This window comes from Scophthalmus maximus, chromosome 14 (genome assembly GCF_022379125.1).
Source record: "Scophthalmus maximus strain ysfricsl-2021 chromosome 14, ASM2237912v1, whole genome shotgun sequence".
Classification (NCBI taxonomy): Eukaryota; Metazoa; Chordata; class Actinopteri; order Pleuronectiformes; family Scophthalmidae; genus Scophthalmus; species Scophthalmus maximus.
Genome location: NC_061528.1, coordinates 9,357,883 through 9,371,497, shown reverse-complemented (window position 1 = coordinate 9,371,497; position 13,615 = coordinate 9,357,883). Strand labels below are relative to the sequence as shown.

The following is a 13,615-nucleotide window of genomic DNA, read 5'->3' as shown; positions in this document are numbered from 1 at the left end:
CAATCTTTCTGATGATTTATTTATCAACCTTGATTCTGCAACAGTGCTTGTTTCACATTCTCAAAACAGTTAAACAAGTGGAGTACTGCAATTTGGTTAAATCTAGCCTTGCTGCAATATCAGCAATTTTATTTTCGCCCGTTTTTGCCACACAAATGACTGAATCCATAGAATGGAGTAGTGGTGGTTCTGGCTAACTGGGATAACTTGAAAGGCTAACTATTACAGTGAGTGAATACATGTAATGATATGAGTTCAAGGCTTAGGGTTAGGGTTAGTAAATGAGTGGATATACTGTAGGAATAAGACAAAAATCCGCTCATTCATGTCACCTTCCTGTCTAAAATAAATCAAAAGGTTTGCTAGAGGTTGCTGTAACTTACTGGTCTATCTAACGCTGCTCACATTCCGCTGGTGTCATATGCTTTCAGACATGCAAGGTGCACTTGAGATTTAATGTATCGGGCATTCACTGTTTCTATTCCACCTCTCACTGTATATGGCCCCAGATGGATAGATAATCAGGCTTGAACAAGAAAACTACACGAGAATGAAATTCATTGCATGTGAATATTAGCATGAATCTGTAAATCGACACTTGCTTTTACACTTTTAATGGTGTCTCTTGAGGGATTTGTGTACAGAATTGCCAAGTTTCTCACCCAGGTTAGAACTTGCATCAATGGAAAATGAATGACAGTATTCCTATCACATTGTGGGTCATGTCAGAAGTCACAATGAAAGCCATGCTCGCGTTTTAAATAACTGGAGGATGCAGATACAGAGGAGTGTATGTCCTTGGGTGAATGAGGACAGGTTCAAGAGAAAATGAAATCTCACTGACATAAAACAGTCGACAATAAAAGCAGCGCAGCACAATGGTATGATGGTATTCTTCATCCTCAGGAGAGTAAGCGTGAAGGGAAAAAGGACAGGAATAAAGATGTTGGAACAGTTTCATACTCCCAGCAAATGTGTCAGTATTTTTCAGTGAATATGTCAAGATATTCCACGGCAACATGCCATATGCGAGGCTGTGTGCATGATAAAGCAGCCAAGTGTTGACTCAACGGTTTGGTGTTTCATAGTGAAATATTTCTAAGAGTACTATTAAAAAACTCTTTGAAGCAAGAAATATAAATGCATAACTGCCCTCTGTCACCACCGGAGAAATTTGTTTAAGGGGGTTTTGAGGAAATTGTTGTCGTTCACAAAACTGAGCTACACCGTGACATTTGAACAAAAAAATGTTTCTGCAACTGATACAGAACTCAAAGGTTCTAAGACGGACATTCTGGGTAATCGTATACAGAGGAGATGACCATACGAGTTAAAAGTGTTAGCAAACCACTTGAGCCAAACACATTCTTGGATGAATAATTTCCTAGATCAACAGAAAATTAACCAATAACTGTGCTGATAACTGATTAACATTGTCAACAAATTTCAGTCCAAAAGCATGAATGCACAAATATGTTCTGCCTCCAGCTTCTCAAGTATGAGGATTTTCTCCTTTTCTTTGTCATATATCATGGTACACTGACTATTGGTCAGTAAGTGATGGCCATTTAATTTGTTTTGATTGGCTCTCTTGCATGGCATATGATATTGCGATGATTGGTTGGATATTTGCTTGACACATTCATTTCAACTGTATTTTAACTGGAAATATTCTATTTTGTCACTTGGAGAAAAACAAGTGGTTGTTCTGGTTTGCTCTGGCAGCACTGCACATATGCACCTTAGGCTTTTTCCTATCTTCTGAAATTTCCCAACCTTAATCCTAACCCCAACTCTGGACAATTAATTGAGAACAAACAACAAATTAATCTTCAAGCCATAAATTAATCCTACAATGAGAAAAAAAATAGCCCATTAGACTCATCCTTGTTTAAATATTTCCCTAGAAGATAAATAAACAACCAAAAAGAACAATACATTTGCCCTTGAGGTAACTATGGAGCTAATAACTAAGGAATATTCATGTGTCATATCCTTCTGCAAGGTGCACTAAAATCATTACAGCAAGGATTAATGTATAGATTTCCTTAACACCATGTGCAGCACATTTACGAATGACAGGCAGAGCATAATCAGCATATGTAGCACTGTGTCTGGCTTTGATATTTTTTCAGAAGTATGTAATAAAAAGTCCAGTGAAGGCATGACAAGACCAGTGTGGATATTCGATCTGTGCGGGCAGCATGCCTAGACGCCCCTGAGAATTAGACCAGAGCTGGCGAGCCACTCACTCCTGCGTCACCTTGCTAAGTAGAGCATGGAGGACTTCACTGCCGGTAGCTGCTGGCAGCTGTTTGGAGACCTGGAGGGAACATTGATCATTACTTTTCACTCAACATTTACAGCTTAGTTTACCAACACCAGCCATTATTCGTTCTGATACCTTGTTACAGCGCCAGTGGCCTCTACGCCGCTTCACCGCGAGGAAGAGGACACAACACACTGCTTCCCCTCGACGGGGTTACTGAAACACACCACTCTGAGCCATCCTCAGGAGCAGTGTAGAGGCAACACATCCTCTCCAGTTGCACATCAGGTCTAGTCAGACGTTGTCAACAAGACAGGGAGTGGCAGACGTGTGGCTAAAGATAGATCCAACGGCAGCAACAAGGCATTCGAGGGGGCTTTATTTCATGATGGCTAGGTTTTGACAAGCAGATGAGGTGTTGGGGAAAAGTACCAGCTACATGTCACAGCCAAAAGGCCAAAATTTGATTCTCGTGTCAATGACGAAACAGACATTAAAACTAAGTCGGTGACGATTCATGCAAGATTTTGTCAATTCCTGAAAATTCTACACATAATTCTAAAAAAAATTATAATAAATATTATCAGACACGGTAGACAGAAGTGAGATATATGTGCCAGAAAAATCAGACCAATAACTCCTGTGAGTCTTACACAGAGAGAAACGTAATAAACCTGGTGGCATTTCATGATCTGGGATTTTGAGGCAACACATCTCAACTACCTTGCACGACCATATGAGCCTGAGAGTATGTGAACGGAATGATGTCCATTGTATCAATGGAATCTGATTGAAAGAGATTATTTTTACTGTAAGATGTAACCTACCAAAAGGAGCTGAAGGCTTTTATTTTTTTATTACAAATCAGGCATGTAGGTTGCACCGAATATCATTATAATCATACAAAATTCCAAGGTGGGCATCTAATTCCGTCACTAATGTAGTATGCCACCAACATTTTTTTTTTTTTTAAATATGGTAACATTCTCACCTTCTGCTTCTGAGTTAAGAAGATTCCTTATGCCAGAAACATGTTTTGCTGAGCGTTATAATGTCACAGTGAAGTTGACCTTTTGGATATATAGTACACAGATGTCACTTAATAATTTCATCCAATGAGATATTTGTGTGAAACGTTGTCATATTTAGTGCATGAAAGTTATTAAGTTATTGCCAAAACTTGCTTTTTTGAGAGGTCACAGTGTCTTTGACCATTAACCCTCAAAATCTGAAAATTTCATTTTTGAGTCCAACTGAACATTCGTGCCATGATTGATCAAATTCTCTCGAGGCATCCCTCAGTCATTGTGTTCATGAGAATGGGAAGTATGGACGGAAAACCCGAAAACATTATGCCTGCGGCCTCTGGCTGTTTGCAGCACAGTGGCATTAAAAATAGGATGGATGAAAAGTGGAAATGTGTTCATAAATTCTCAGTGGCTCCAGGTTAGAGTTTAATTGGGCAGTTGTGGACGAGATCAAAATAACATCCATTCGAGCTCTTGTTGACAGCATGAGCACTGGTTCTTTCACATGATTCTTAAAGCATTAAACAGCTATTACCATGCGTCTCAGGGGAATACCTTCAATTAATTCCCTTGTTGTTCACATTTATCGCAAATGAGTTTGACACATTCATTTTTCCATGGCTGTGTTTGCACCATCTTTCCTGCAGTAACCTATATGGCAACTGCTGCTGAACAACAGCATAAACATGGAACATCAGGTTCATTGTATCTTCAATAACCCAGTATATCTTTCATGTGTTGTGTTTATAGTCTTAATATATTCAAAATTTACATGTGGCTACATGAAAAATAAGTTTTGTTGTTATAGAGTGAAATTATTTTTAATGAGGATTTCAAACTATATGCTCTGTAAATGAGCAAAATACAAAAACAGCATTGTTGATAACTGGCACCCAAACAACTAAAATTCCTTCTGGTTTCAGAACTTAATTATTCATGGATTTATCAATTATGTATGCTGAGTAACTTTGTATGTACGTCTGTGTACTTTTGATACATGTTTATATGTTATTTGTATGAATTTTACCAGGGACTGCAGATGAAAAATAGCCTGCATGGCTTAAGTTTGGCACGTTTACATGTTGGACTCAAATGCCGATTAATGTGGTTTGTCCCTTTTAAACGAATAAACATATATATACATCAACTTAAATGTGTATGTTGTATTAAAATATCGGCAACTAGGGTTATGAGCAGGAAGTGAGACATAAACCCAGCTGAAGGCCACAACCAAAGTAAACAGAAGGCTTAGGTCACAGACAAGATTAGGATTTAGAAATATTATCCAGAAAGTTCTTTGGTGTTTGAAAAAAAAAGTAACCCCTAAGTCAAGACTTTTTCCTCCTTCTTACTCGAATGCATCAAAATTCACAGCTGAGGACGTCTTCCTCTCGGGAGCTACAAAAGAAAAATAGATCAAGAGCGATAGGATAATATAATTTTGTCTAAAAAAACTGCATGGCTTTATGGAAGCAAACGGGGGCTTTGCATGTCAATATTGCATTTGTTCACATTTAAAGGCCTGGATAGGGGAATATAAAGTAGTGCGCCTAACAGTGACAGACATACTGTGAAGATCAGCTAATGATACAACGTCTCACTAAGGAACATACACTGTGTGTAAATAAAACAGAAGAATAATTTGAACCAATTTATTTGGGACAGCTATTCCCAAGGTGTAAAAAGATCTTTTAATATAAAGCAGCAATACGCTTTTCTGTCTTGGGGCAACAAAGTGTGCTCCTCCAAATTAAATTAGGGCTGCAATTGGTATTGGTTCATTTTTGATAAATCTGCAGATTATTACCTTTTTTTTTAATTTTTATTAATCAATCAATCAGTCTTTGGTCTATGAAATGTCAAAAATAGTCAATAGTCAAAAAGCCAATTAATCAAATAAATTGCCAATAATTATGTGACATCTTCAAATATCTGGTAGGAGAAGAAGCTGTTTGAGAAGCTGGAACCTTAGTATATGTTGCAATATTTAACAATTTTACGAACAATGACTGAAACAATTATTATCAAAATCAGCTAATGGATTAATCAAGTGATCGTTTCAGCTGTAGCGTAAAAGCCCTGAAAATTTGGTTTAAAAATGTCTTCATAGCATTACATATTCCTGACTAAAGAGGCAACAATCAAACCTTAAGTGAAGAAAACATATTCTCAACTTTATACCCCAAAACTGTGGTTTGATACGATTTCATCAAACACAAATAAACAACCTCTGAACAGTCTACAAGATTTTGATCCAATACGTCTAAACTCAAGTTCATGCCGTCACCTACATCCCGCTAAGACCTACCCTCATCAAAAATTGAGAAACGTAAAAGCATAAACCGAATCTATACATGTATCACCCAACTGTTCATGGTGAGAAACTGATTGAGAACATGAGTTTCAAGGCCTTTCTTCCACACCATATCACAAAGACAGTGGTAAAGACAATTGTATCTCATCAATTTACACAGCACAGACAACAGTGAAAAAAATTAAATAAACATAATTTCCCCCAACACAAGCGTATATGCTTTGAGAGATGTCTGGCTCTGCTTCCGATGCTGCAACAGAGAAACACTTGCAGGACAAAATGTTTCCTACATCTCTCAGAGGGAACACCCACCGAGAGAGCCCATCATGGGGCCATTTTGGCATTCATGAGCATGATTGATGACACAGGGATGGAGGCATCGTTTGAGAAATCCCTTCTGCAGCGGGAAAAGTGATGATTGTGTTTGGATTCTTCTTTTCTGATAGTATCCCCCCTCCGCCTCTCAGTAGGACATGCTCACATTGCATTATATAGCAGAATACGGCCTCAAATACTGGTGCTACACACAGCATACAAACTCAATCAGGCCCTGGTAATTTCAAAAGTCCAATTATCTGCAATTATCTCAAAAATATCGTGATGTTTGCAGAGTGAAATGTAAAAAGCCACTACACACAAACCCATCAAAAGCTTTGATCTTCCTCAGGACTTAACTTCCGTGCTGATCTACTGTATCTCCATGTGTGACTGACAGGAAGGTCACAATATTCTGACAATGCATCACTGCAGTACTGACGTATGCTGCAGGGGCTAACAAAGTCACCTGGCCGTTCCCTCCACAGGCACTCCCATTTAGCCCTTTTTAATCCTCTCCGTCCCATTACATGACAGTTGAGAACCCGTGCACATTACACGCCTCAGCAGAGATCATTTGCCTCATTGTTCAGGCAGCCAATGGATCACATAAAACATCTGCAACGTTATTTCTGTCCCATCTCCATCATCTGCTGGCTTGGAGTAAAACAGCGCCGGACATCAAATGGCTGCATGACAGCGTATGACATGCGAAGAAGTTCCGCTGAATCCAGCAGTCAGCTGTGTGACTCACTTTCCATATCTTCCCGTCTTGTCTCAGACGTTGGGTAATCCACTGAGTGGAAACTGAGACGGTAGGGGCAAGAACGCCTGGTGGTCTTTAACCAGAGCATTGGGGGAACTGGGTTTAAAATTAGATCACTAAGTCAGAATGTCTAAGGAATACAGAAATATGTGTATTTGTTATTGATCTAATTAAATAAATAAAAAACAACAACAAGTAAAGTATGCTGTTGACTTAGAGACGTCTGATGCTTCCCATGTTTCAAAATGCCTTCACCATGTCGCTGCTGACAGCCTCCAGACTGCCCTGGTCCGCAGGGAGAAGCATCTGCGAAGTATTGTGGAATTACTGTATCAACTGAGCCTTCAGGCTTTAGACAATAACAACACTTCTGTCAATAACACTGACTCCTCCGCTGTCATTACGCCTCACCAGGTTCCTTGTGAAAATCTGTGATTTTAAGCTTTTAAATCCCCCCCCCCCCCCCCCCCCCCCCCCCCCCCCCCCCCCCCCCCCCCCTCATAAATAAACACATAGAAGCTGTGGGGCTGGGGGCACCACACCCTGCTGTTGAACAATCACACATACAATTGATCTGGCTGAATGAAAACAAATATCATTAAAGCTGAAATGAAGAATTTTCGGCTTAAACTTGTCACTGCGATGTTAAACCTGAACGCACAGCAACCGCGGTACAAAAACACGACACCACCCGCACGTATATTGGTCCCCTGTAAGCCTTGATTTCATCGTGTTACTCTCTGGGCTACTGGGATGCAATTGTCCTGGAAAAATTACAACTCAATTTACGGCAACAAAGGAAGTGTGTCACCCATTGGGTAAACAAAACAAGAGCGAGAAAAGCGATCTCCCGTTATCTACCCCCAGTGATGGAATTGGATTTAACTCTTGTTTTCTGCTTTGGACAGTAGCCATGATGCTGGCAGTGAGTTAGCAATGGTGGTAACTCTGCTGCTGGTTAACGCTATGAGCCACAAAACGAAAGTAGGAGATTAACTGTGCATACGTGTTGACAACTTCCCTCTAAGGAAAAGTACCTGCGTCCTCGCCAGCGTCTTGCTACTGCAGCGATCTTCACGACAGTTGCCAAACAACAATACCACCTGGAACCACAAGGGGCACAGAAGTTTATCTGTTGCCTCTTTAATAGATAAGCAATTGCATAGTCCAATGTGAGTAATACAGATAACAACAGGCAGCAGATAACATGAGTCAAAACATTTCAAATATATATAGTGTGATGGTTGGAATCTAGTGTTTTGTTTAGAGATTAGCGTGGGCTCTAGTGGCATCTTACATCAAAAGCAGCAACAGCACGCACACACACCTGTCACTACGATTCGACGTTGAAAGCTCTGCCGATCAGATAACGCTGATTTCTAGAAACCAAACAGCCGCGAGCCCGTCATTCAACGTGAATGTACAGCACGGAGGAGCGGCGAAAAGCATCATTGATATACAGTAGGTGTACCAGCAACATCAAGGTTGACTTTTCTTTTTTTTTGCTCAAATCATCCGTGAGTTAATAGAGTGTGATGGCAGCTGTAAGGCTGACAGAAACAATAAGCCATACAGGAAGCTTTGAGAGTCGCGCTCTACACTGCGTCCCACAAGGAGCGGCTAATCTACAAGTGCTGGAATATTAACTGCAAACTAATGTCACGACTTAACGTCCCAACCGCCTGCGACATGGGCGCACTTAACCCCTTCACTGCCACCTCCTTTTAGCTAAGATTACAAACCAGGGACGTGAACATAATGACTAAGAAGGTCATGCAAATGTTATTTGTAAATCAATCAAGTATTACATGCCCTTCAGAGAGCCTTTCACTAAACAATTATTCTATAAAAAATGATATTAAAATATTACTTTCAGATAGATGTTCCACAAAATAAACTGCTAACCCCTACAAACTATTACATTGTTCATATTCTCCTTTTAAAAAAAGTGATAAAATACAGAACCATAAACGTAATCGGGTCAAAATTATATGGACTTCCACAGTTTAACACAATGAAGATGGGAGATCTCCATAGAAAACATACTCTATTTCTGGCTCTATTACTTAACAGATAATTGGCAAATACGTTTTTGATCAGAATGTGTAATTATTATTATTGATATTATCAGTATCCATTAACCATTTCCGCTTTCACTTAAGTCAAGATTTGGCTTTGCAGTGATGCTGTTTGCATGAGTTAAAGGCGGTGGGGAGGGAGCCTGAAGGACATGTCCATCAGCGTCGGAATCTGCTGAGGTGTTGATAATGTGCTGTCTCTCCAGCAGACATGTAAGGTTAGAGGACTCATTCAGGGGCCAGATCAAACGGCGTTCATTCGGGATGACATCATCTGCGAGATGAGAGAGATTGAATTTTTCACTCGTTTGGGAGATTAGCTGTGATGTCAGGGTCGGGGATGTGGAGGATTTAATCAGTTTGTTATGCGGCCCATCTGTGAACAGGTGTGTCCGTTGTCTAATGTGCGGCCTTTGTTTCCTGCTGTACAGAGAACGAATCTCTGGCCCTGCGGCGTAAAAACAACGATGATCTGGACTGGAGAGATAACACAGCTGCCGCAATATGAAACAAACACACACTCTCTGAACAGAGTCACACATAAATGACAGTGAAAAGTGAAATCACAGAAACTTATGAACTAATATATCACTCTTGCACTTTTTAAATATGTTTTCATTGGCATTATTGTGAGGAAGATTTGTGTGCTTTTTTGACATTTTACTGGAGTAATTTTTGTATATTCATGTGATCAGATCAGATCAGCTACTTATTTTTATCCATTTAAATATATAAATATAACTTATATATAAAATATAAGTTTCCAGGTTATTATAGTCAACAGGCAGTCCATCTAACCATCATTAGAGCAGCATCATTTGCTCTTATGATCTCTGTCCATTTTTACACCTTTAACTGCCACAGGAGCCAGACGCCAATGTGTATAAGGCCTCAATGTGTCATTCATCTATATGAGGTATTTGAGATAACTGCTCTGCGGACCAGTGGCTGACATGAAGTCGAATGGGTGATTCCCGGTTCTGGACTGAAGCGCCGTGAGAGGCGGCAGTTCCACTTCACCCCATCGCCTCCTTTTTCGCATGGCACCACACAGTTAATCTGCAGAGTTGACCGTTCGTCATCTCTCTGCCCGGGGGCCACTGCGTGTCGGGGACCTCTGCTTGGACCTTATCCACACTCGGCGTCGATGCTGGATGGCATCATCGGAGGACGCTGTTATCGCAGCAGCGCCAACACGTGCACCATCATCACGGACGGTGCGTGAGTGCCCCGGGGCGCTGTTGGCCGCCGTTCCTCGGGACTATTTGGCAGCGGAGGAATACTGCCCCTCCGGTGCGGTTTTTCAAACTTTGCTCGGTGAGTGACAGGTGGTTGCGGTGCAGTCTGCAGGATTCTCCCCCTGCACCACTCGCAGGACCGTACATAGTTTGCGTCGCGAACGAGTTGAGCGGCGGGACGGTCCGGGATCATGCAAGTGTGTGAGCCCGGCACACAGCGCGCAGTGCGTCGGGGACGGGCGCCACTCACCTGGGATCTCCTGGAGGGGGACGTGCGCGAAGCTGAAGCCCTTCCCGACGCAAGCCTCCCGCACCTCGCTGCAGTTGCGCGCCCTGAAATCCGCCCTCGCCGCCACCGACAGCACGGAGAAAGTGCAGAGGAGGGTCCCCAGCCGGAGCATGGTTCACGTGTGCGCGGCTCCGCGTTGTTCGAGGCTCTCCGCAGCGCAGCGAGGTCCCGCTCGCCGCCGGTCGGAAGTCCCCCGCAGTGGGCCCGCAGGTACTCGCCGAGTGCGCGTCTGATGGTCGCAACTTCCCCAGTCGCGTCTCTCTTCTACCAGCGCATTTCCCAAAGCTGCTGCCGCTGCTGCCGCTGCTGCTGCAACCGAGATTGATCAAGAAATAAAGTCCCTCCGGCGCCGCAGACGAGACGAGTGAGAGTGTGTCGGTGCCTCATGAATCCAGGCGACGCGTTGACTTCCAACTTCGCCAGAGCAGACGAAGCCCCCGGTCGCTGCTGTGGTGGAGTGGAACTGCTGCGTTGGAGAGAGAGAGAGAGTGTGTGTGTGTGTGTGTGTGTGTGTGTGTGTGTGGAGGGAGCGCGCTGCGTTCAGATCAGATGCACTGGCGAGGCGAAGCGCAATACAAAATATGGACTGGAATCCAGCCCCATCCATTCCCGTGGGGTGGTTGTTGGGGGGGGGGGGGGGGGGGTGTCTTCCTGGCTGCAGGTCGGCCCCCACCACCGAGCACGTGGTGGGAAATAATCATTCAAGACATACATAGAATGGTCCAACGGTGGGTGGACCAAGGTGTGATCAAATATCTGGGAGGGATGTTTTTGTGAAGTGGTATCAACTAGAATATATGTACAACAATTGACCGAACTACATTCCATGTTACAGTAGATACCCAATTTTGATCAGTGATAAGTTAACTCTTGGTAAATCCTTATGGGTGCTATATTATAGATGCTTCAAGATGAAATGTTGTGTTGTGAAATGCACCTTGTCCCAGTTTTATTTGTATTTATTCATTTCATATTATCAATATTTTAGTGGTTAATATGATTCTGAAAGCTTCACTAACTGTATTTGGTCTATGAGGATTTTTTTTTTCCAGAGATGGGGATTTTACAGAATTCAGTTGATGTTGACATGATGTTTTTCTTCTTCTTCACATTCATGTGAACACCAAAGCTAAACCACCAGAAGCACAGTATCAATTTGCCTTAACTCGAGGATCTTAAGGATGTGATGGAGACCAGAAGGCAAAGCGTTCGTGACTTTATTGATTTTGAAACAGCTCGATCCTTGGGGTGGCTCAACAGTGGATTAACATGGCTGCCATGAATTCCTATTCTGAAAGGTATTTACAAGTGACATTGGCTCGTATTCACAGGGTGACGCCGCACTGGAAGCTCTGGGGTTAAATCCACTGGTACAGGATTTAACGGGGACAGGTTCTCCTTTTTTTTATCCTGAAAGAATCTCAACTTCCCTTTAATGGGGTCACACTTTAAGGAGAGTGATTTTTTTGCTACAAAAGACAACTACACTTTGCCTGAGAAGACGCGTAATCCTTACAAATTTACACTCGTCTCCATGTCTCAGATTAGTGGAGCATATGTGTTTTTTCACAAGATATAATTGCAGACATTAAAGAAGAAACCTGTCCATACACTATTGTTAACATAATCTGAAGAACAAATGTAGTCGCTACGCAATGGCATTGAATTAAAGGATGATAGACGCAGTGATTTAGTCTCAGTAATCCCACAGCTCCCTTCATGAATACTCCGCTCTACTTCCATAGCTCTACTTCCTGACCTGGACATGTCACAGTTAATTAATCTACCCAACTTTGACACTCGGGGGAAAGTTTCATCCAAATGAAGAAGAAGAAATCATACAATAAAAAATTTTCATGGGAAATTCTCAGCTAAGAAAGCTGTCAAGTTGCCTCACTAGACTGTTAGGCACTGCAGGGAAGATTTCCGTATGTACAGTATGCCTCTGTGTGTGTGTGTGTGTGTGTGTGTGTGTGTGTGTGTGTCCACAAAGCCATTTGTAATATAACTTATTTTCTTTAAAACGCTGCGGCCATCAAGGGAACTAAATTATAACTTTGAACATTGTCGCACTAGTAGAACAGAAAGCAACAAACCGAACTTGGACATGAATGATCGGACACTAATACCCCAACAGTACTTACAATGGACACATTATCATGAGAAGGAACACAAAGAGCAGCTCCTTAGATCTCAGCAACCAGGAGGTCATAACACATACGAACACATAGGTACAAATTCAGTGACGACACAGCAGCTCGGCCATTGTCTTCATTTGCAACTGAGAGCTATGCGATCAGAACCCTGGAGAGCTCCACAACCTTTCCGGGGCACCTGAGATATACCTCACCTGGGTTCCTCCCGTATGTATCGAGATCCTCTCAGTCAACTGAAATTTCCATCATCTCTCTCATTCTGAGATATGATGATGTTTTGTCCACAAACCAAAATATATGAAGTTTACCGTCATAGAGGAGCAAAGAAAACCTGAAAATATTTGCATTGTTTCGACTTCTTTTCATAAGTACCTTCTCAACTATCCAAAAGTTGCCAATTAATTCAGTGGTTGATTACTAATCGATTAACGGTTGCAGCTTTATACCTTTTAAATATTATAGAATTCAATAGGTTTTGATCAGATTTACAGCTCATGTGCAGGACTAGATAAGAAGAGTAAAATGAATCATGAGAAGTTTGTTAAGTGGGGGACCAGCTAAGTTAGGACTGCAGCATGGAGAAATAGATGAGGGGTCTTTCCTCAGAGAAGCCTTGAGGGAATCATATTTTAGAATTTTGCACAAAAATGATATGGAGAATGCTGATGGACTTTCAAACCTGCGTGAACCTCATTTGCGTGAGTCGTGACAACAGAATCAAGACAGTTTCTGAAGATTTGAACATGAGTCCAAGTGTTCCACTTCTATACCTACTACATGTCTGTAGTTGGGGCTGTTGCTCCTGCTCATGCCTCATATGGCTGAGAAAATAAATCTGTGTTTATTCTCGGCAGCAACCGAGGTGTCAGAATTGGAGGCGTGGAGACACGCGGAGCTGATGCCATGATGTAATGAAACCAGCATCATCTGCAAATAGAGTGACTCAAAACTCCCCTTGTTGTTTGACAGTGTCCATGGATATAATAAACAGTGAAGGAGTGTAAAGCACATGCGTGTATGGATTTCGTGTTATATACTGTAAGCACAGGACATGCTTGACTTGTTGCCAAGGATTTAAACAAGGACTCCATCTCTCATTGTATGGGGACCGCTTTACTCATGGCAACCGCCACAATATACATGTACAGTATATCTTCAACAA

At 42.0% G+C, this 13,615-nt stretch overlaps 1 protein-coding gene across 1 annotated transcript in view; it reads right to left on the bottom strand.

Annotated features, from left to right (window-relative positions):
- The window catches only part of LOC118282783 (glypican-6), a 66,530-nt gene extending 55,699 nt beyond the window's left edge, over window positions 1–10,831 (bottom strand). The window contains exon 1 of the mRNA XM_035604180.2: window positions 10,259–10,831. Within this exon, the coding sequence (XP_035460073.1) occupies window positions 10,259–10,409 (151 nt within the window). The 5' untranslated portion in view covers window positions 10,410–10,831. The remainder of the gene's footprint in view (window positions 1–10,258) is intronic.
- Between the last annotated feature and the right edge of the window lie 2,784 nt (window positions 10,832–13,615).